The sequence below is a fragment of the Juglans regia genome, chromosome 4 (genome assembly GCF_001411555.2).
Source record: "Juglans regia cultivar Chandler chromosome 4, Walnut 2.0, whole genome shotgun sequence".
NCBI classification, from domain to species: Eukaryota; Viridiplantae; Streptophyta; class Magnoliopsida; order Fagales; family Juglandaceae; genus Juglans; species Juglans regia.
The window spans coordinates 31,397,810-31,423,498 of NC_049904.1; the positions used below are offsets into that span (position 1 = coordinate 31,397,810).

At 32.6% G+C, this 25,689-nt stretch overlaps 3 protein-coding genes and 1 non-coding gene across 4 annotated transcripts; all 4 read right to left on the bottom strand.

Annotated features, from left to right (window-relative positions):
• Positions 1–4,056: 4,056 nt before the first annotated feature.
• LOC109008402 (probable methyltransferase PMT7) lies at positions 4,057–9,302 on the bottom strand. The gene is made up of 7 exons (XM_018988484.2): positions 8,919–9,302; positions 7,621–8,035; positions 6,817–7,106; positions 5,645–6,028; positions 5,274–5,520; positions 5,000–5,138; positions 4,057–4,523 (listed from the first exon to the last, which is right to left on the bottom strand). Exons 1-7 carry the CDS (start codon positions 9,085–9,087, stop codon positions 4,365–4,367), a joined length of 1,803 nt encoding a protein of 600 aa, XP_018844029.1. The 5' UTR covers positions 9,088–9,302; the 3' UTR covers positions 4,057–4,364.
• Positions 9,303–10,912: 1,610 nt separating this feature from the next.
• LOC109008401 (pentatricopeptide repeat-containing protein DOT4, chloroplastic-like) lies at positions 10,913–13,900 on the bottom strand. Its single transcript, XM_018988482.2, has one exon. It carries the CDS (start codon positions 13,598–13,600, stop codon positions 11,657–11,659), a length of 1,944 nt encoding a protein of 647 aa, XP_018844027.1. The 5' UTR covers positions 13,601–13,900; the 3' UTR covers positions 10,913–11,656.
• Positions 13,687–13,901, bottom strand: LOC118348341. Its single transcript, XR_004801435.1, has one exon. It is a non-coding gene; the product is annotated as a small nucleolar RNA U3 (small nucleolar RNA).
• A 6,504-nt stretch (positions 13,902–20,405) lies between these two features.
• Positions 20,406–21,601, bottom strand: LOC109008400 (probable calcium-binding protein CML36). The gene has a single exon (XM_018988481.2). It carries the CDS (start codon positions 21,362–21,364, stop codon positions 20,681–20,683), a length of 684 nt encoding a protein of 227 aa, XP_018844026.1. The 5' UTR covers positions 21,365–21,601; the 3' UTR covers positions 20,406–20,680.
• Between the last annotated feature and the right edge of the window lie 4,088 nt (positions 21,602–25,689).

Genomic DNA, 25,689 nt, shown 5'->3' on the forward strand with positions numbered 1-25,689 from the left:
TAAACTCAATGCTCTTTTTTGTCATCAACCCTTTATTATCTTATATATGTTGGCTTAACCTCATATGTTGCATGATGCTTTTTTTGCTTAATTTCTGTTTGGAATCCAGTTTCAGTTCAAATAATGTTGTTATATACTCAATTCCATTTCTTCCCGTGTCAAATTTGTGGCATTTTCATAACGAGATAAGAGGCACATATATATTTCTTCTAGCTTTTTTGACGCAAGCAATTAATCTAGTAAGCCCGGCAAGCCTCATCATCTAACATTTGTGCCTAGGTTTTTTGTTGGGCCAACAGGAGGACTTCCTCGATGGTTTGTTTTCGATTAGTTTGTTTTCAGAGATAAGATAAGATAAGATAAGATGAGATGAGATGAGTTAAGATTAAAGTTAAAAGGTTGAATAAAATATTATTATAATATATTTTTTAATATTATTTTTATTTTAAGATTTGAAAAAGTTAAATTGTTTATTTTATTTTGTATGAAGATTTGAAAAAATTGTAATGATGAGATGAGATGAAATTAGATGAGATGAGATGTTTCTTGAAAACAAATAAGGCCTAAATGTTTCAACTCATTTCATATAATTATTACAATTTTTTTAAATTTTTATATAAAATAATTTAAATAATTCAACTTTTTAAAATTTTAAAATAAAAATAATATTAAAAAAATGTATTGTAATAATATTTTATTCAATTTTTAACTTTTATTTCAATTCATCTCATCTACAAAAACACAAACGAGAAATAAGAAATTGAAAGATAAATTTTAAATTAAATTCAACAAGAAAAAATACTCAATATGGTACGCTTGCCATACTAATTTGGAAGTGAGATATATTTTGAATTTAAAAAATAAAAAATAAACGAATAAAACAATGAGATATATATATATATATATATATATATATATATATATATATATATATATATATACCAGCAGGATTTGACACCTGAGTCTCAGTTTTCCAAACTTTAAGAATACCCTACATTGAATTTGTTATATATCATATCTTTGCTTTTACAAAGCAGCAAGTGCATGATCCTCCAAAAAACAAAGAAAGCACCAAGTGCTTTTTTTTCAAAGGAGAAAGTAGTTGATCAAGTAAGACATTGCTATTGAACTCACAATCATTCTCCATACACACGCTTCCACCAGATAAAAAGGAAGAGCAGTAATATTGCACGTTGTACATTCTGTTAGAGTTGTTTTCGTAATTTGTCATTCTTTTACCTCATTATGTAATCTATAAATAGCAGCACACATCGTGCATGTATAGATACGAACAAAAAGAATATATTTCTGTTACTCTCAATAATTGCCTCTTGGATAATGGAGAGGATAAGCATATTTTAGGAGTCCGTGAGAAGCTTTTGATCAAGACATCAAATTCGATCGTTTAATTACTTGCACTAGGGGTAGGGGACCATCGATAATAGAAAATCTTCTAGTACACTTTATATACATGATTTCCTCCATCGAATAAGCTGAGAAAAAAGGGGAGAGTAATTCTTTATCGTGAATTGACCTTTTTTTTTTTTTTTCGAAATTCCGAAAATTCAAATGCATGCTAAATCCCATGACACTATAAAAGAAAATACAAATATTTGTGACAGATTATTTGCAATGAGAATGATTATTTGTGACGAAAATAGACTCGTTTTAATAAGAAATAATCATTTTTATAAGAAATAACTGACTACAAATAAACAGTATTTTCACACTTATATATATAGTATATATCAAATTTGAATATATATGCATCCACTTTTGAGAAGTAAATAGACCATTAATTAGGGTATAAAGATCAGTGTATATAGTGATCAGAATCCTTTGATTATCATTAGTTTCACATAAATGTATAGATGAGATGGTTTTCACCTAAAAAAAATTATTCTCCTAATCACTATTTACTATCCTACACTCCACATTCTATAAAAAATATTCCTATATCCTATGAAAAATACTCTCATATCCTATGAAAAAGTTATAAATATATAAGGTGAAAATTGACATCAAACTAGGCTGTCCAAAATTGCCTTGAATTGAAAATGAAGAAATCAGAGAAAAATGCACGAAGAGAAACTTTGTACATATATACAAGTTGTGTGTATATATATATACACACACAACTCATGTAATAATATGTTAGAAAAAATAAAGAAGAGGGAAGAAGAAAACTCTCCGACACATCGGATCACAAAATCTTCACAAATACCAAAAAAATTATACGTGGGGCCTTCCACGCCAAACAACTTTTATTTCTTTGTTTGGTCCAAGCCTAGCCAGACAATTGGTTGTACGGATTGTGGATTTATAGATATCCTAAGCTTGCTGTCTATGCCTCAAATGGAAGTTAATGCATTGCCTTTTGAGTTAATTAAAGAAGAAAAACGACAATTAGACAACATATAAACCAAATTGGCAAGTGGAAGATTAGCTAGCGGGCATGCATTTCATCATCATGTTAAGATCAGTTAGACAAACTTTTTGCGACACCATATTATTCTTTTACTCGATGGTTAAAGGGCAGAAGTGATACGAGAGTTATCAGCATCATTAATCCTCTTTTTAACTTTGAACCTAAAAACATCATGACCAGACAGGCTCTCTCTCTTTTTGTTGTTATGGCCGTCAAAACAGTACTGTATGCAGGTTCTTATCTTATATTTTGATGATTAATTTCTTTTATAAGCATCTTAATTATTTCCTTTAAAAAGGAAACCCAAAAGCTATAATATTTATATATATCTAGATCAGTAATGTTATATACAGTCGTGTAACACGCAAGCGCCGTGCAGTCGTTTTAAAAAAGAGTGGAATCTACTATTAAAAAATTAATTTTTTTTTCATGTAAATCTCGTATTTATTCATTTTTTTTTAAATAATTGCGTAACGTTTACACACTCACGACTATAACTATCATTTCACATATATCTAACCTCGTCATGTAATATGCTTCAAGATGCAATGGTTTCATGGATATTTTCCTCATCCCAAAAAAGTTAATACCATTTATTATATTTTGTCTTGCATGTTTGCAAATATAGGCAGGAATCAAGCAAAATTCTTAATAATATGTTATAATTAACTCCCCAAACCAAAAAGTAAAGTAATGCGCTGAAATTGCTCGCATGCACCAATCGCAAAAGTGTGTACGTACTACTTGATCTTAGTTTAGAAGACTCAGAAAGGCATTAATCAATTATATATATATATATATATAATTAAAAAAAAAGGTCATGTACTTGTTTGAGTAGATCATGCATTGGCAGCCCGAAAATTAACGAAGTGTGAGGTCAGTATGTCTCCAAGAACTGTGACAACATGTATCGATCAGAATACAATTGAAGCAATACATGAGTTTAATTTGAAGAAAATTGGGACTGAGGAGAGGGGTACTGGAAGAGCTAGGCGAATGGGGTAAAAAAACAGAGCAAAGATGCAGCAGCACCAGCAAATGAAACAGTAGGTAAATATATATATATATATATATATGTTTATATATAAAAGAAGGGGGGGAGGGGCAAGGGAGACAAGTGGGGTGTGTGAAATGTCTAGTCAAATCAAACTTAATTTAGTGGGTTGCCTTCTCTTTTGACATATTCAACCCCTTCTCTTCAGTCTGTGGGCATCTGATCTTTCTTTCTTTTACTCTTTTAACTCTCCCTCCTATCTTAATTGTGCATGTCCCGGGCTTGTCGGGACTCAAAACCTTCATACATCTCTCTCTCTCAAAGAGAAGACTTTTCTTTTTCCCCTTAGTTTTTAAATCGATTGATTCGTTTAGTTTTCTTAGGGCGTTTCGTTGATCAATGCAGTAAACTAGTAAGTTATAGCATCCAATGAATCCAGGCCCACCCATCCATAGATGGGCCTTTTGAGAATTTGGCCGAATAATTACTGAGCTTAACGCACAGGAAAAACTAATTGGTGGGCCACCAGAATATGCTGTTTTATGAATCGGGAACTGGAAGAAATGAAAATTTGTATTGTAGAACTGCCAAAATATATAGGCGCAAGTCTCTCAATATAATGTACACCAGAATCGATTGCTAAGCAATAAACAGTGTATACGTTACCTCGCTTCCTTCTAAAAGCAGATACAAAGAAATGAATTGAGTCATCGTACAGAAAACCTACACATTTGTTAATGAGTTCTGCTACGTACAATCACTTTTACATACTCCTTACGCACTTCACTGATGTGATTGGCCAAAATAATTATTTTATATTAAAAGAAAATGACGCAGACAATCACATTAATAGAGCATGCAAAGAGTACGCAAAAGTGATTACACGTAAAATTTTTGTTTGCTGTTAATTTGTAATGGCAAATCTCTGCAGGCAGCTACATCCTAGATGATTGCCCAAAAGATCTTTCTGCAAATTAACACAGTTTCCATCTTCTTTTCTTTGTTTTCTGCTGGATGCGATTTAACCTCCCATAGAAATTTGGGAGCTACATTCCGGATCCTTGATATCATAGCTTCCTCATCTCTAATAATAATAAACCCCTGCACATTGACATTGTCAATAAATTGAACACCAAATGCCAAAGATATTTTTCGATTCAAACCTCGACTAGAGACATCCCAAAATGAATGTACATGTCAACCAACTAGACCACAGCTGAATCATTTTGTACAAAACTAACTGTTGTTCAATTCCAATAAACTAGACACTGTTTTTATGCAAATTTATTCACGAGACCAGGCCAATAAAATATAGTATAGCAAGAGTAAATTGGAACTATATCTAGGTCAAAACATTTTCATTTTCATTAGCTTGGAATGACAATGACTTAATTTGTAATGCATACAAATGGATGCAAGTAAATTGGCACAGGTATCTAAGTCGAAGAAGCAGGATGTCAATTGGCTATATTATCTATACCCACTTTTTCACTCCAATGACTTTGAAGGCTTTTTTATTTTTAAGTTCAGTTTAGAATCTCTGTTTCAAACAAGCAAGATGGTTACAGCATTATTACCTGGGGTCGGATTATACGGTCCATCTCCAGCATGATATCCTCCAATAAGCAGTCTTCTCCACGGTTTTTATAGTGAGAGAAGAGATGGTCGGCATGCAACAGATCGTATGTGCGGGGATAAGTTGAGAATGGTTCACACCTGATATAATTATATGTATCAGCTAGCAATAACTACTAACCTGAATAGAATGAGATAATATAGCAATATTAGCTCATTTTGTTTGTAAAATATTAACATCTAGCGGCACTATGTAATGGATTGAAAATGTTTTACCAATCATGGAAAGCACCACTAAGTCCTCGGTCATAAATAGCCGACAAGGTATTCTTCATGCTTATTGGAACTATGTTCATTACCCAAACAGGCATGGTATTCAAAGCCACAGCAAATCCACCACAGAAAGCATTCATGTCCATTATATTTCGTACATCTGTCTTACTGATATTCATTAAGCGCCAGTAGCGGCGAACTTGATCTTGCCAAAACAGAGTGTCTGAAGTAAATTCCTTTTCACTAATATCTGTTGTGAAGACATTAATCATCTCATCAGACTGAATATTACTGATTTTACTAAATAACAAGAAGGTTAATATATAACTAAAAGAGTAGCTTCTTTAAAGTTCTGCAAAGGCTAGCGGATGGACCTATTCTACTGAGACTCTCTGAATATACCGAAAGACGATCTGCCCTAGTCTGGAGTGTCTGAAATTTTTTTTGTGCACTTCTTTCTTGTATACAGTTCCTCAGGGGCGTATTCCATGATGGTTTAGTATCATCATCGGCATCGCATATGTCCAACCGCTTCTGCTCTGCATTTTCCAGAAGGCATGTCTGATTTTCTGGTTTAATCCAGATTGCTGTCTGAACTTTTTGGGCAATGAGTCTCCAGCACATTGCCGAAGTCAGATTTACCAATTTATTCCAGATCAATGGATAATCTTTATCCTTTCTATATGCAGGTGGAGCCGAATAGACAAAGTACCCATTAGATCGCAGAAGGCGATTCACTTCTTTGAGTAAAATACCATCTGCAAGTAACAAGAGCGGGAAACAAGAATAAGCACTTCACATTGGACAAGCAAAAAACTCAACCTATGGAATCCAAACTGGGTAGTTTTTTAATCCCACTGAAGTGGAAAGCATGCTTCACGTAATCTATTATATATGCATTATCATATCTATCATTCTATTATAAGAAGCTTAGGATATATTCCTTTTTCTTTTGTTTTGATAAGTAAGAAGCTTATGGAGTGAACACACACACACACACACACATTAGAACTTTGTTTTTTTTTTTTTTAAGTGAGTGTATTGAGGTAAAGAATACTTCAAACCATTCAGGCATACAATGTTCACACACACCCAAGAACTTTACTCCCAGAGAGCCATTTTGATAACTCTTCCGTGCTCACACACTCGGCATTCATGATGAGTTCTGTGTGATTATAACAGGAAAGCATCTCCAAAATGATTCGATTTTAGGTGCAGCAGAGGCATATGGGCTCCTACTAGTTGCAACATTGTTGATACAGATTGCAGATATGTATATATATATATATATATATATATATATTCACAATTCAAAATGCATGCAGCCAACAGTTACAAACACATTACAAAAATATATTTGGTAACAAAGCTACCTAAAAACATGTTTCATCCCTGATCACTATATGAAAAATCATTTTTTTGGATACTTCCTCCCATTCCATATAATTTATATAGTTAAATTCATATGTTATTTAGTGTTTTGTTAGTTGCTATTTACGCCAACTTTCCATTTCAATAAAAACTAAATCTTTAGGAAGCAAAGTACCATTCTCATGCCAATCAACACGACACCTTGAACAGTGAACCATCTCAAAGGAGCTACTGGGATATGGTAGTTGTGTTGTGGCTAAAGCAGAAATCATTGCACTAATTCCTCTCTCTAATGCAAATTGTATCTGATTCTCATGCCCGTCTTTTGGAGCAAAAGACATTGTTTGTATATCCAAGGGAAGGAGATAAGCAGAAAAGCTAGCAACCCCACAACCAACATCCAAAACTTGAACAACCCCTGCCGAACGAAGATCACCTGCCTTGTTTGTAATCATATTTCCTAACCTGTAATTGCACCAAACACAGTCAACTTTGAAAATATATGGTGTAAATCAAACCCAAACACTCTGATCCAGACAAAAATATGAAAAGCGTATAATGAACATATCTACAGGTATATACATGGGTAATGAGCTTTCTACCCAAGCCGCCGGTACAAGTGATACAATGATATGTAAATACATATACAGTGGTAATGAGCTTTCTTTTTTCTTTTTCTTTTTTGATTGGTAAGTAATGAGCTTTCTACCCAAGCTTGCGTTACAAGTTAAAACATTGATGAGGCTTCATCAACAGTTTGGATGGAGTTTTCACAGCATGAAACAAAAGGATTAATGGAGAAAAAGGGACAAGATCATCTTAAACTAATGACAGAAGGGAGATTAAATCATTTGAGCAATCTTCTTACAATGCTTGATTTAGAAAAAAAAAAATTGTCAAACGTTAACTCCATGGCTAGTCGGGGAGCTATGAAAAAAAATAAAAAAACTGTTTAAAAAGATTATGAAAACAGGTTCACCTTTGAATATACTCAGCGGCTCCGTGTTTGAAATGCGTACCACCACCTGGGAACCACCAGAGCTGATTCTTCTCATGCACCCAATTTTGTCCTCCCTTGACTTCCGCAAGATGTGTATGATTCACATTGCTTCGCCAGACATAATCCCTGCTGGTTGGCCATTTTATTGATAACTTATAATCTTCTGGTGGTGGAATCAAGCAAAACAATCGATTCTCAGGTGGAGGGCAGTGCCTCTCTAGCTCTTCTTTCCTAGAAACATCCAGGTTAGGGAGCAAATTCCTCACATAAGAAACATCATGGCAGGGAATATACTCATTGAACGTCAATGGGCACACATTCATCCCAGTTTCAGGGATCAAAAGTGGTGTTTTTCTATTAGTTAGAGCAACTATGTTCGTAAATTCAGAAATACCTGCAAGTGCAAAGTACAAAAATGTCATTCACAATGATTCAATGCAGTAAAGTTCAGTAATATACCAGATTGAAAGGCACACCGTATTGAAGTTCATCCACTAAGGCTGACCCCAAGGCACAAATTAAGAATGTACATCACAAAGTTTAATCACAGCTTAAGACTTTCCTCCCACTTTACAATGTGCATGTAGGCAATATAGTTCCTGACTTGGATGGCACTTACGGATAAGTTTCACTAATGCATTTGCAGATTACTAAAGATTTAGAACATTCCGAGATATGACCATAAAATCATCTGCACGCGTATCCGCCAGAATAAGGCTCGGTTCGGATTGAAAAACACTCTCAACCCATCCGATCTCATCTCATCTTATCTTATTATTACAACTTTCACAAATTCTCATATAAAATATAATAAACAATTCAACTTTATCAAATCTCAAAACAATAATAATATTAAAAAATAATATTTTAATAATATTTTATTTAACTTTCAACTTTTATCTCAACTCATCTCATCTCAACTCACTATCCAAACCTAACCTAAAGAGATAATCAGGAAATCATCTAACTCAAAGGGTATGCAGGCATCCATAATTTTCTCTCAAATCAAATCTACCTCTATTACACCACAATGTTAAATTATTTTTAATGAATTCCGATTAAGTTACAAAAACCCAAAGAATATCTATAAACAAGACTTATCAACCAATAGGATAATTCATCTTCTTCCTGTAACCTATCAATCCTAACTCTGACCACACCATGCGTAACTGTTCATATTGTCCAGTTTACCAAACCTACAGCACGTATCTCAACAGAGAAAAAGAAAAAGTTGGAGACCCAAGAAAGTTTGAGAGAGAGAGAGCGGTTACCCATACCAGTGGATGATGAAGAAGAAGACTTGGCCGGGAGCTGGGAGACGTAAACAGATGCATTATTACCGAAGAGGGTGCCAGCGTAGAAGGAGCCCAACATTAATAGCAGAGCCACCATGATCATTCGCCCCGATCTCGAATCGAACGCCGAGCCCAGCGCATACCCACCCATTTCTCAGCCTCGCTTCCTTGTTTTTGCCTTGTCTACTGTGCTAATTGGATCTCTATCTCAACTGGGTTTCTCGTATACAGAAGGATTCAGTCGGACGGTACCGACATATTAGAAATCTGAGAAAGATCCCGAGGGCCAGAGCTGAATCAACTCCACTACTGAGCAGTAATCACCACCCCCGTCTGTTTTATTTTTGTTTTTGTTTACACCGTCATAATTGCACGAGCGATGCACCTGACACACAGATATAAGAATCTTAATTTTTCTTTTCAGATTAATGCTTCGAATAACTGCGTAATGTATAAGAAAAATTATATTCCTAAGCCTCATACACCACGTACCAATTTTTTTATAATTTTTTTAATTTTATTCTCTTACTAAATAAATGGTATATGGATTATGAGTAGAATAATTCAATTATTTTAAGAATACTAAAACTAAAAAAAACTTTAAAAAAATTTTAGTGTATAGTGTATGAGCTTATGAATAGCAATGCTCATACTACATAATAGTTTAAAAAATAGTAAAATTTAGAAAAATTTTATTTGCAGTCCTCAAGTGGAGACTGCATGTGCAGGCATATTATTAAATAAGAGAAAACATCATTTTATGAGGGATAATTTTGTAATTTTAAAAAATTTTAAAGTTAAAATAGTCTAGGCTTGCATTGCAATTCCCATTTGGAGACTGTACCTAGCATTGCTTTAAAATTTATTATTAAAAAATTATTATTTTTTCATTTTACTATCTTATTCTCACTTTTACTCAAAAGAATTGTATTGTGCTTGAATCTATAACTGTAAATATCATTTTTCTTTTTTCTAATACTAATTTTTTTTTTTTTTTATAGATCCATCTTTATACAATGAATAATGTTAAGTATAAGTCTTAAATAAATAATTGAATCTCTCATACTCTTCCATGGTGAGATCCATTTTTTTATAAAAAGGCCTGCACCTAGCTTGTACATTTTGAACTTGTATATATCATTTATCTTTTATGATACGATGGCTATCTCTTAACTTCAAAAAGCTTAGGTCCCTTTTAGTTTCATATATGGTCTCAACATATCTCATTCTATTTTAACTCATCTCAATATCTAAATATTTTTCAATTTTAAATTTCAGTTGTGCTATGTAGCACAAGACCAGTCTCGAGACGAACAAAAGTGTTTATTTTATTTTTTTCATTCATTTTTTTATTTTCTTAAATATTGTTTTTTTAAAATCACATCATCATTAAAAAATACTTCTTTAATCACTAAATAAAAAAAACATATTCGAGACCCAATGTCGGTGACTAGCATTTTTCTTTAAATTTATAACTTCTCAATTTTTTTCATTTAATAATTACCTAATTATTACAATTTTTCAAACTTCTAAACAAAACACAAAAAATAATTCAAATTTTTCAAATTTTAAAACAAAAATTATATTAAAAAATTATATTCTAACAATATTTTAACTTTATAATTCTTTATTCAATTTTTTCTCACATTTCCCAAAACCCCATCAAATATATTCACTAAAACTATTTCACTACTATTCACATATTTTTTATCTTATCTGTATAACCAAACAAGACCTTAATATACGGCCATTTGGCCTATTATAAAAGAAAAAATCTACTAATCATCTTTACATTACACACTATATATAATTTTTTATTTTTTTTTCTTTACTAAATATATAATGTATGGATGATAAGTAGAATAACTTAACTAATTTAGTAACAATAAAATAAAATAAAATAATATTAAAACATATGTGATCTGTAGTGTAAGATGATGTCTAGTAAAACCTGTTATAAAAGGGTCTTTCGGACAGTCACACAAAGTGTTCAATAACATTTTCCTTTTATTTCACGAGCCAACTATTAATCACAATATTACTCTCGTCATTTTTCCTGCAAGTCATTGTGAATCACACACTTTCCATATTGTTGATATGGTGGAATTTGATTTAAAAAAATATAAAATTAAATTTTTTTAGCAAATCAAATCATATCATGCCGCAAAATGAAGGATATGTTGTCCACGCCAATTTGTTAAGTATAATTTTTCTTCTGGGAAATACCGACGCAGAAAGAGCTTCACCCATAAATCATTGTCGACCCACATGAGAAAACTCCAATATCATAACATCTTCCTATCCTATGTTTGGTGAATCCACGGACCTTGGAGTCTTGGACCATTGATGAGCGGAGGATCCTTCCCGGCCAATATAAACTGGTTGGGATTTTCACACGGCTGTCTGACAGACTTACCATTACCATTCTATTTGTAAGTCTATTGATCTTCATTTGCTTCTAGGCCGTAAGGTAATTTGAATAGGTTCTGGCTGCCACAAACTAGAGATTTTTTGTCTTTTCAAGCATCCAACTTACTCCCTACTTCATCCACTAAATGAACACTTGGACATCAGTCCATCTTCTTTTAGCATCAACCTTGCTTTCTGACGACTGCACATCGGCATTAAGCCTGATCTCGTTTCAGCCCCCTCCAGTCTCACCATCCAGACACAAACAAGACTAGGATTATGTCTATGCCTCAGAAATTTCAAAGCATACCTCAGGGAATCAAATCAACCAAAGAATAATTTCCAAATTCCTGAATCATCCTACCTAAACACCCCAATACCTCATAAATCTCATCCACTTGATGGTGTGATCTATCAGCGGATACAAATCCATGAATAATCCCTTTTGCCTCGATACAACTCCACCCTGGTTTCTTCTTCATATACTCCTCGTTCACAACTCTCCTAACTTCTTCAACTTCTTCCCACTGTCCCACACTGGCTTGTACATTACTCAACAGAGTATGATACCCAACATTATCAGGTTCCAGTTCCAAAAGCCTTTCTGCTGTATATTCCCCAAGTTTTATGTCGCCGTGAATTTTGGAAGCTGCAAGAAGAGCACCCCAAATCCGACTATCCGGAGAAATAACCAGTTTCACTATAATGGCTAAGGCCTCTTTAAGATTTCCGTGTCGACCCAAAAGATCCACCATGCAAGTGTAGTGATCCAACTCAGGCTCGATACCATGGATCCATTTCATGAAAAAATAAACTTCACAGCCTTCTCTGATAAGACCAGAGTGACTACAAGCAGACAATAAGCTCAAGAAGGTGACACTGTTTGGTTTTATTCCTTTTTTCAGCATCAGACCAAAAAGTTCTAGGGCTTTAAAACCTTGCCCATGAGTCCCAAAGCCTTCAATCATAGTGGTCCATGTTACTAGATCTTTGACCAATATATCATCAAAACATACCCTAGCTGAAGAAATGCTTCCACATTTTATGTACATGTTTAAGATAGAGGTCTCGAGGTGTGTAGTTTCTTTCTTGGAACTGTTCAACAAGTTTCTTATAAAGTAACAATGAACTGTTTTGCCCAATTGCAGAGCTCCCAGATGTGTATATGCATCAAGAATGATTCTCAAAATTTCTACCCCAGGTTCAACATTTGCAGCTTGCATTTGACGGAACAAATCTATGGCATCCTTAATATAACCATTTTGAATTAAGCCCGACATCATAGCACCACATGTAACAGTATTTTGAAAAGGAATTTCTCTGAACAACTGTGCCGATGTCTCTATTTTCCCACACTTGGCGTAAAAACCCAATAAAGAAGTCAGCAACACATCATCCAGTAAACCAGTTTTTATAGCTAAACAATGCATCCACTCACCTTGAAAAATATCTCTAGACTTCGCAAATGCTGAAATTAGTAATGTTAAAGTCTCAACGCTGAGTGCTGCTAGACCCTGCATTTTACTGAACGTACTGACCAATTTTTCAAAGTCTCTTTCCATGGAATAAAAGCATATCAAAGTATTCCAGGAAACATCATCCCTTTGTTCAACCTCCCTGAAAAACCTTTCAACTTCTTCAACACTGCCTGTCTTGGTATACATTCTCAAAATTGAATTTTGTACAGATCCATCTATTACTAACCCGACCTTGATCGCATAACCATGAAGTTGCCTCCCTTTGGTCAAGCTTTCACCGGCACAACACGCCTGCAACATTACGATCAAAGTCACTGAATTGGGCTCAAGCTCTACCCTCAGTTGCTGAAACAAATCAAAAGCACCACTAATGTTTCCTTCTCCAGCATAGCCTGCAATTATCGAAGTCCAAGAAACCAAGTCTCTATAAGACATCTCATCAAACAATTTACGAGCATAACCTAGACGCCCGCATTTCACATAGACCTCGATCATCGTATTAGAGAAGTATACATCAAATCCAAACCCCATTTTCGTCGAAACACAATGCACCATCTTTCCATAAATGACATCTCTCTGGAGCGATGAAACAGCTCGGTTTACTATCGGAAACGTAAAGCTATCATGGGCAACACCCAATCCTCTCATTTCCTTGTACAACAGAAAAGCCGAATAAAAAAAACCCGAGTCGACGTGGGATTTGATGGCTGAATTCCATGCCAAACTGCGATGCAGTTCTAAGGAATTAACCACCCGAAACGATGCTCTCAAGGTCATAGACCTTCTCACATGCAAAACTCATGCAGCACGCGTTCTATTAAAACGAAAAATCAAACAGAGCGCAAAATAAGATAAAATTTGGAAGTCTGTCAGACAACCGTGCGACCATCGCAGCCATTCGGAAGAGTAGCTGAGAACGATCCTCTACTGATAGAACGGTCCAAAGACCGCGAATCTGTTATTCACGCTCTGATCGCACGGTCATGGCTCATCAACCAGACTTGGATTCCTGTCTTCCTTAGAACTCAAGGAAACAGAAGTACAACCTATAGAACAGATCCTGTTCAAGTAAGGTCGTGCCCTCTTCAGCTGCACTCTCGCACTATAAACCTTTCTTTTACTTCTTAAGTTCCCAATGTGGGATTGTCAGCTGCAGACAAAATAGAAAATAGAGGATTCTATCATTGTGGGCTGATGTTCTTCAAGTAGTCTGTGCTACTCCTTATGAAGCCCAATAGCGTGGCAAAAATATTTTTTTCTGGAGGAAGACAAGTTTGTGGGGGGAATGGTAAATTAGGATTCATTAACATTCAAAATTCCGATCATATATTAGTTTTCTGGATAATTTTCATTTTTTTCTAATAATTTAATCTATCCTTTCGATAGCACTTTTCCGAAATCGATCGCAAAATTTTATTTTATTTTATTTTATTTTTATTTAAATATATTTACACCACATATTACCTACATAAATTTATACTATTTAAAATTTTAAAATTTATATTACAAATAAAATTATATTGCTGAAATTAAAAATTTTTAATAAAATTATTATTATTATTTTTTATGTTTAAACAAAGAGTAATGCTAGGCAGTCACCTAGCAGTGACTGTTAGGGGTGGGCAGCGGGGCCTCGCACCTATCTGCCCCGTCCCACATATAGCGCCCCTAGAGAGGATGGGGCAGGTTTAGGCCCTCCCTGCCCTCCGCCCCCACTTACATGTTTATATATATTTGTTTATATTATATATATATATAAACATAAGTATATATTTATATTTTACAAATTGTGTATATATAAATATATATTACAATTTGTTAGACTTATTCAAAAAGTATGCACTAGCAAATTTAAAAATTATAGTCATATTTACAAAATTTAAATTTACAATTTGGGTTTAAAAATATATTTTTAATCACTTTTGAATCTAGAAATAATTTTTAAATCTAGTAAAATGTAGTCTATTTTTTAAGTAAAGATGAGGCGAGACGGATTCCCAATCCGCCCTGCACCCCGCCACCTGGATGCAGGGGCAGGGGATGGGGGTGAAAACCCCACGGGGCTGGGGGCGGGGTGGGGGCTACCCCGGTGCGGGTAGCACCCCTAGTGATTGCTAGGCGTGCCACCTCGGCAAAACTCATGTATTTTCTTTTTTTATTTTTATTTTCCCATTTTTTTAACATCTTTAAACATTTTAAAAAATATATATATATATATATCAATATATTGATAGTTATTTCTTTAATTAGTAAATAAGAAAATTAAATACATAAACAATCAAAATAAATGATCAAAATGAGAGAGTAAAGTAGATTATTCTTAAGAGCAATTCTACTTTGCCGTCTAAGTAATACTACTCTATTTGACCGTTAGGTCAAATTGATCTATTTTATTTTTTTCAAATTTTTTTATTTATATTTTTTTATCATTTTAAAATATTTTTATAAAATATAAAAAAATATCAATATACTAATAATCAATTCTTTAACTATTAAATAAAGTAAAAAAAAACACATGAAGTACAAAAATAAAGAAAAAACTTGAGATGAGCTGAGATGAGTTGAGATAAGTTGTGAATAGTAATGAAATGGGTTGTGAATAGTAATGAGATGAGTTGTGAATAGTAGTGAGATTTGTGAGTTAAAGTTAATGAATAGTAATGAATAGTAGTGAGATGAGCTGAGATGACTTGCGAATCCAAACATTTCCTAAAGGTAACAAAGTAGCATTTTTCTATTCTTAAATAAAATCTTCGGAGGGTACAATGAATGAGCAGGCAAAAATCCAAATCAACTGTCTTGTCGCAAACATAGAATTCCAGGCAAGATTTTTCAGTCCATAACTGACGGGGAAATGTAAGGGAAATTTCTGGAAAAGTCGAGATGCAGGAAAAGGTGACAAAAATGACGGCCAAAATATTGGAAAAAAACACCATCTTAATGTAAAATTTTCCTTTTGTCCAAACAAGACTATTTCTCAATCCTAATCAATTAAATAAGAGCAATTATTAACATGAATTTTTTAACGACCAAATTTGTAGGGATATATCATATATGCAATTTCCTGTACATGCATCCTCCTTTTTTTCCGGCACACCCGCACACTCCATGCCAAAAACCGCCCATATTCCTCGACTTTTATATGTTAAACTATACATGGGCTGTTGGATTATTTAAGTTTTGTAATCCGTGACTAATCAAATAAAAAAATTATTTTATTTTCAAACTGATGTGTAAAGCATATCATTCATAAAATCATATCACATAAATAATGAGATTTAATTTGTAACATTCAAATTCATAGTAATGATGTGAAAAATATAAAGATATGACAGTACTAATTTTTTATGATTATAATGAACCTCACAACATATAATGTATTAATACGTCAAACCGGTTCATGTTCAACCTCCAATCCACTTCCAAATTCATCCGTTCTTCCCCTAACTCATTTCCCTCTCTCACAAATCTTGAATTCTTGCCTCACTCTCACCCTCACCATCTCTTGCCTCTCTCTCCCCGACACTCCCTCTCTCGCCTCTCCATCCCTAAATCAACTTTTTCCTCTCTCAAGACTTTGACTACCACTACCACGAAGGCAACTCGACGGAGCTCGACTCCCAAAATTGTGACAACGGACTGAGCTTGACCTCGAGAGAAGCTTCCTACCGCTGTTAGATAATTTTTTCAAATGTCGTGTAATTTTTTGAGTGATTGTATCTTTTTATTATGGTGATTGTAGTCTAGACTATGGAAAGATGTGGGGATATGGATTGATAACGCCACTTTGAGAAATGAATAGCAAATGTTTGTAATAACAATTCAAAGAAAATATTTTGCCCCAATACTCACGGACGTTGAATGTAGAGGTGAAGACTCATGGATGCAAGCTGATGTCGGCGATGGGTCCGTCATCACTAGGTTGGTTATGTTAAATGCACGTTTAATATTAAAAAAAATGCTACATCATAATTCGTATGGAGTATGAGAAAAAGTGGTAGGTGTATAGAAGAACTCATAAAAATATCCTATGGCCATTCTAGAAACCATTACCAAAGTCGTGCAAATAGCAACGCATCATGGTATAAAGAGGAATGCACCTTTATTTTTTTGTTTAAGGAAAAATATCAGTCTTACTTGCATTTTCTACACACGATTTGATTACTTGGCAACATGGTTATTTTTATTTTTTATTTTTTATAGAAAATTGACTTCTTCTATTTATGAGAGAAAAATTACATCTATAATCAGATACATATAGAAAAATTCTCAAATCACAAGTCAATTACTGCATTTGGAATTTCACCAGTACACAAATTACTTTGTGTCTGATATAGTCTTGACTACTGTTGTTGCTCTTCACAGATAAATTATCTAAGAGATAACACTCTACCTAAAATAGAGACTCATACCCCATCATTCATAGTTAATTGGTTACTAGCATTAATGTCTTGTCCACGTGGATTATATATATATATATATATATCATGCTTAGCATTACTCATACATATGCATCGTGCATGGCACTTTCCCATCTGTTCATTCGTCGCACAAATCACGCCACAAACGTAGATATATATATTGTAGCAGATGGAATGTCGTGTTTCATGGCATTTTTGTATCATAAATAAGATAATGTTTTAAGTAGTTTTGTATGATTAATAATCCGTTGACAATATGTTAAAAGAAATATTATTTTTTTAATCTTAAATTTTATTTATTTTTTCATTTAGTTCAGTTACCTAAAATATATCACATTAATTAAAGTGATAGGATGTAAAATAACATTATTTATACAATAATTATCCTCAGATTAATGAGGAATCTGACCTGTCCCAACTTAATTTGATAACTATTATGCCCAGACTCACCATCTAAATACATGTCACTAGTTAGGAAAGATAATATTTTCCATTTTTTCTTCATAAAATACGGAATTGACTTATTGATCTAAAAATTAAAAATATTAAATGAAAGTCACGCTTTCTTGTACCATACTTCTATATATAAGACGTGTTAGATAGGGTATATATGCCGTGTTTTTCATCATATAATCCAGTCATGCGGTTCATACCTGAATATAAAGAATAATGTTAGATACAATTATAAGTTGTACAACCATCACACATAACTTTTGAAAAAGAGTGAAATATATCATTTAAAAATTAAATTCTTTTCATATAGATCTCATATTTATTCAGGAGTGTGAGACGCTTGCGCACTCTATAACTGCGAATATTATTTCTCAAATCATCTTCACAAATTAGTGCAGTACCAATAAAAAGTGAAAAAAAATATATTTAGATCTGGTTTGTTTTAAAAAATAATCTCATATCATCTAATCATTACAACTTTTTTAAACTTCTAAACAAAATACAAAAAAAAAATCAAAATTTTCAAATTCTAAAACAAAAATTATATTAAAAAATTATATTCTAATAATATTTTATTCAACTTTTATCTCATTTCAACCAAACGACATCTTTATATAAATACATAAATACACCACCCACAAAATTAATGAGATATTCTCTTTTCTATAGAAAAATTATACTCACTCACACCACATACCACACATAATTTTTTTTTTTACCAAATGTGTGATGTATGAATTATGAGTAGAATAAATCAGTTAGTTTAAAAAGAATAAAACAAAAAATAAATAAAAATAAGTATGGTATGTATGAATGATGAGTAACAAATCTCTTTCCCATATAAACAGCAATATTGACAATATTTTTCACTCTCGAAACCCGCCCCTTGACTCGGTATATTCGTCGCCTCCCTCCTTCGCATCTACTTTCATCCTTTCCTCTCATTGCATATATAGAATTCATTCACATAGAATTTTTTATTTTTATAATTTATCTTTCTATAATGAAATAGCTTATTTATCACCATTGAGTCACCTCCAAATAACACGCATCATACCATCATTCTCATGCCTCCAATTTACAACGTACCTCCATTGTAGATTTTCTTTTAGATATGTAACAGTTCATTAACAAAGATAATAAGAAAAGTTATTCCTTTAATCCCAACTTCCCCTCCTTATAATTTGTTTTTATATTTTTTGATTGTTCAATACTTAGGTCAAAATGTTTTGGAGAAGAGTCCCCAACCCCCCCACCTACTCTAGCTTTATACATCAATCGTTGCCCAAACTAAACACCCATACAAACCGTCCCATATATACGTCTCCAACAATTGATCTCTAGGTATTAGCTAGGAAGAATTGTTGTCAAATGACCAATGTGTGAAACTAACATATCACCTTAAACCACGTTTGGACTTCACGCGCTGTCACTTATTCACGCTTCTAATGTCGATACACATGACATTGATGTACTCATCATCTTTTAAATTAGACTCACCCATCTTCAACCTCCAACGTGTAGACTCCACACGCTGATATAGTTGTAGCTTTCTCTAATTATGAGTGTCTCCAATCAATATCGATTGGTTTCATCTCATTCTATCTATCCATTTGTAGCATTCTCTAATTATAAATTCTGAGGAAGAGGAAGTAGAAAGTAGAAAGAGAAAGCAAAAATCTGCATTAGCTAGGCCAACACAACGAAATACAAAAATTACAAAAAATTAATACAACAATAGGCTTTAAAACCACGCACAAGGGAGGCTTGCCCCTGAATCTTTCAAGAATTGTTGGATAAAGAGAAATTATATTTACAATTCTAAAATGTGTAAATCTCGCGCACCCTATTTAAAAATAATAATTAAATTTAAAATTCACATGAAAAATTTATTTTTTAATAATAGATCCTATTTTTTCAAAAAAAAAAAAACCTGAAACATTATATTTTTTTAAGTACTAATTCCTTCCCCTAAGGTTGTATAAGAAATCGATCTAGAAAAATTCAGATCAGCCGCCAGAGCTCAAAACCGGCCATAACTAATGGAGAATCAGTCGGCATGCGACAAAAAATAGAGAGAATCAAAATCGGCAGGTTCAACGTCGGTTCGAACCTGGTTTAAACACTAAACCGGCCAATTAAAGAAATTATATATATATATATTTTATTTATTTTGTACTCAAACTAATGCCGTTTTACTTAAATTTAAGTGAAACAATATCGTTTTAAACTTGTAATTATGTTTTAAACAGAACTAAAATGACGCATCATTTTATTCATAATATATTAAAAAAAAGTAAGTAGAACGTCACCATTTAGTTTAAACAAAATAGCTATCTCCTCTGCAATACTTTCTCTCTACTCTCTCAAACAAAGTTCACCGATAAATCAATCGAGAACTGCCGATGTCAAGACGACCGATGTTTGTCCTCCCCCATCGACCTGTTTCGATCAGTTTTCTCCCCCAAAAGACACGCCGATGGGTCAGTTTTCACTCTTAGGTTGTGTTTAGATGTTGAAGTGAGTTGAGTTGAATTGAGTTGAGATGATAAAATATTGTTAGAATATTATTTTTTAATATTATTATTATTTTAAGATTTGAAAAAATTGAATTATTTATTATATTTTGTGTTGAGATTTGAAAAAGTTGTAATGATGAGTTGAGAGGAGTTAAGGAATCAAACGAAGCCTTAATATCCCCCATTCAATTATTAAAATGCTAGCTGAAAAAATTTATTATATATTTTCTCATAGTATATGTACGTAAAAGTAGAACACAACTCCTCAAACTTAAAGTTCGACCAACCAAAGCCGTCCTATTCGACCGTCTTCAAGATCTCGATACCCTTGACTGATCTCACCACAAGAAATACAACAAAATTCCCCATCCCACCCCCAACCAAATAGGAAATACCCAAATCAAAATACAAAAGAACTGTGGATTTATCCTTAACATCAGGAGCCACGTGACATGATGATATGATCATCTCTGCAGCTCCATCATACGCGAGAAGTCCTCGAAGCACACGAACCCGTCGCCGTTCTTGTCCACACCGGCTATCATGCGCCTGCAATCCTCTATCGTGCACCTTTCGTCCCCTATAGCCGTAAAAAATCCCAACAGCTCCTCCGCCGTGATCATCCCGTCGTGATCCGTGTCGAAGAAATCGAACGTCTCGCGCAGTTCCGAGTCGCAAGCCGGCTCGCTAGCCGAACCCACGCTACTCAGCAGCGCCTGCAGGCTTATGCACCCGTCGCCGTCCCGATCCACCTCGCTCAGCATCATCGTCAGCTCCTCCTCGCTCGGTGGCTCGGCTCCCATCCTACTCAGCAGCGCCTCCAGCTCTTTCCTTGACACTCTGCCGTCGTGGTAATTGTCCATGAACTTGAACGTTTGCACGAGTTCCGCATGCATATCGGCCGAGGAATCGGACCAGTTACCCGATATCTCGGGCAGGACGCTCTTGGGGGTCCCAAGATCGGCGATGCCGACGCCAGAACCGGGCTTATGGATCGACGTGGAGGCGTCGGAACCCGAGGACGACGAAGTTCCGGATCCAAACGAAAAAGGGTCGGACCCGGACACGGAGGACCGGTCCTTCTTGGACCGAAAGAAGCGCTTGGGGCTGACAATGAGGTTCTTCGGGTTGATCTTGATGAGCTTCATGGCAAAATGATAGACCCAAACAAGCAGAGGAAGGGGGGGAGAGAGAAAGTGGAGAGGGGAAGAAGAGTGGTTTGAGTGGAAGGAGGTAGGAAGGACGGAGGGTTAAATGCTTGCGATGAGAGCAGTGCCATGGCAGCTTCGAGGAAGCTTCCTTTCAGCTTTTCAAGTGGGTGTATATATACGTGACTCATATTACTGCTATATCAGTATAGCCGTGGAAAAACATATCATCTTCAAATATTATATTTATATTTTAATAGTATAATGCACGTTATACTATTAGAGTAATGCTACGTACAGTCGTGGAATGCGCAAACGTCGTGCAGTCGCTTTGAAAAAGAGTGAGGTCCACTATTAAAAAATTAATTTCTTTTCAGGTGGGTCCCTTATTTATTCACTTTTTTCAAAGCGACTGCACGGCGACTGCACGCTCACGACTGCAAGTATCATTTCTCATACTATTATACATTCTTTCTGAATAAATTTTTTTTAAATAATACTACTCTTACCAATTAGTTTTACCAATAATTTTTACCGCTCTACTTTTTTTTATTTTTTTATTATTATTTCTTTTTACTTGATGATTAAGTAAATATTTTTTAATAATATTATAAATTTTTTTATTTTTTAAAAAATATTAAAAAAATACAAAAAAAAAATAAAAATCACAAAATCATTAACGGTGGCTCCCAGCGGTAGCTGGGAGCGGTGGCTCTAGCGCCGCTCATTTTTTTTATAATAAAATCTAAAAAATTAGTTTTTTTTTTTTTTATTTTTTCGGATAGAGTTCATTTATAAAATGTCTGCACCAAATTTAGATATGCCTGACATAAGCAGCTTAAGGGTGAGTTTGAATGTTGAAGTGAGTTGAATTGAGTTGAGTTGAGATGATAAAATATTATTAGAATATTATTATTTTTTATTATTATTATTTTGAGATTTAAAAAAGTTGAATTGTTTATTATATTTTATGTTGGGATTTTAAAAAAATTATAATAATGAATTGAGATGAGTTCAACTTTCAAACGAAGCCTAAGTTTGGGTGTAAGGAATTCTCAAGTATTATTTACTTTTTCATTAGTTTGAGTAGCGAGTAATCATCACTATTATTTATTATTTTATTAATATTTTTTGTTATTATTAACTGTTATTTAATATATATTTTTTATTATTTACAGAATATTTTAAAATACCTACAATCCAAACGGCAAATGTAACTAATTTAAGACTTGTATAGATCACTATTCAAAATTACTATGAGGGGCAATTTGAATTTAAAAAAAAAAAAAATACTAAAATCTTAGCCATAATATTGACCGGAATCTAAGGAAAATCCATATTCGACGTTAAACCCAAATACATATAGAGTATTGAACTACAGCTCTTGACTTTATGCTCTTATCATACATGCTAAATTGTTTGAAATGTTATATCGAGTACAATTAAACTTTATTAAGACCTATACAATATATTTATTATTTACATCATTAAATTCAATTTAAATAATAGAAAAGTTGTGAAAATTAACTGAAAATAAACGTTGAAATCAGTGAAAATGACTCATTACGTGAAAAATTAATAATGTTATTATGTAATCATTTTATGATCAATTTCACAATTAATTAATATAAGTATAAAATTATAGAATATTTAAATCTTAAAACTTTGGATAGTGCTACATCCACGGCTCTCAGCGGGTTAGATATAATTGTATTTTTTTACATATATTTTTTATACTTTTAAATATTTTTTTAAAAAAATAAGAAAATCACAATATTAATAAAAAAAATATTTTCTTAATCACTAAGTAAAAAGATTAATTAAAAAATAAAATAAAAAATTTCAACAATAATATCGAGCTGTAAGAATTAGTGGTGAGAATATCATTTTCCTTGTTCCCACTAGTTATTTTCATGTTTTTTTTTTTTGCTTTTTTTTACATATATTTTTTAATACTTTTAATATATTTTTTTAAAAAAAATTTATAACATCATTAAAAAATATTTTCTTAATTATAAAGTATAAATAAAAATAAACAAAAAATAAATAAAAAAAGAATGTAAACGGTAGCTCCCAACATGAGCTGAGAGCGGGACGCTTAGCATTTTTCTAAAACTTTATACACCTGCCTTACAATTAAAATTAGTTTATAAAAAGAATTTGAGAGAATTATGAATATATTATCAATCAAAATAAATTAATAACAAAAAAGTATATTGAATAATATTTAATTGAGTTATTATATTCTCAAGCCGGTATGCAGAGTACATGATCATTCAAATTATAAGATTTAAGTTTTAAAATTTATATTTCAAATCAAACGATATAATGTAAGCACTTTACTATGCGTATGCTCTACACATAGACATAATAATAAAATTTTGTCAAAAAAAGATTAAATATGATTTAAGAACTATGGAAGATATTATATTTATAAAATGTGATACAAAAAATGAGATAAAAACGTGATATGCCGTACTTGAATAAAAAAAATTGTGTATTGTAGATAACGGTACCTAAGAAAAGATTTTTTAATGGGTGAGACACTGTAGGTGACTATAGTCTATAGCCACTTTGTTTGGTCGTCGTGTATTTGGTGGGGCTCCTTTGAGTTTGATGTTGTTGGGGGTAGCGACTACCAGAGCGAGCGATGCCAATAAAAATCTGTTCAATAAAATTAAAAGTTGCGTTTAAAATTAATCAATTAAGTTGATATCAACGTGGCATGCTTTTAAGGTTATAAATAAAATATAATAAATAATTTTTAATTATTTAATATCACGTTATGAAATAATAATAAAATAATAAAAATTATGATGAAGTGTATAATTAATCATTAATTAAAGGTTCTGTTTTTAAAAATGTGCAGGCCGCTGCTGGAGAATCTTTGATTATTTACCCAATTAGGAGATAATAATCGAATCTGAAGCCAATCGGCATTCGGCTAATTCCCTCAAGTAAGCTTTAATATATATATATATATATATATTTATCTTTAATGGCTAGTCTGTTATTACTTGTTCAAACGGCTATTATGGAATTTAGTAAAATGTAATTCTCTTTGAAATATATTGATAAGACATTGATGGACCAAGACAACTACTGACTAGAGTTGTCTAGAAGATTCATTCATGCACTACTACAATGGACATGCCGAAATTTCGATTAAGTGAATTTATAAAAATAAATCTATAAATTTATAATGTAATTTGATATAATATGTTAAATTATAAAATTATTTTTATTATAAAATAAATCTAATATATTATACGAAATCACGTCAATTTAAGAATTTATTTTTATAAAATTTATGCTATAATACTTCTCACGTAATAATAATCACTTGTAAGTAATTTATAAGTAAAAAACAAAACTATGTTCATGTCCATTGCGAGTCTTGCGACATGCAGGCTATGTTGTATGCCAATGCCATCTTTGTAGAACTCTGTGGGTTAAGTTAAATATGTGTTAAATATATATATATATATATATATATATATATATTTATATATAATCTAACCTCAAGCCTCTCTGCTTCCTTAATTTATATACAAAGGACATGATGAACAAAGGCAATGATGAGGGGAGAATAAGGTTGGTCTGGCATGTGGACTATTTAATCATTGGTAGGTATCATGGGTACCACCACGCCGATAACAACATTCACGTATAGCCCCACTATATAATTATGGAAAATGATTTAAATAATTATGCAATATATTATATAATGTATTGTATATATATTATTATTCTATAATTATAAAATTTTAACTTCATTTAGATTTAAAAAGTGCTTCGTCATATTTTATATAATTATTATAATTTTTTTAAATTTATATATAAAATATAATAAATAATTTAATTTTTTAAAATTTTAAAAATATAATATTATTAAAATATAATATTTTTTTTAACTTTTATTTTTTATCTAAAACTACATTCATCTCAATCAATGGCTGGTCAAAGTGCAGCTCCAACACGTAGCCTACTAGCCGAAAAACCCAGTTTTTGTCTCTCTCGAAACGGACAAACATTTACAAATGATAACTCATTTTGATTACTACCAACAAATAATTTGTAGTTTTGTACCAATAAATCCATACAAGAAAGCTTGGTTGTAATAAAAAATAAAAAAATAAAATTGGAAGGAAAATGTGTTCCCATTTATCACAAAACTCTAGTTTATTTTGAAAAAATATCTCACCTCATTTTATCTAATTATTATAATTTTTTAATTTTTAATATAAAATAAAATAAATAATTCAACTTTTTCAAATATCAAAATAAAAATAATATTAAAAAATATACTCTAATAATATTTTATT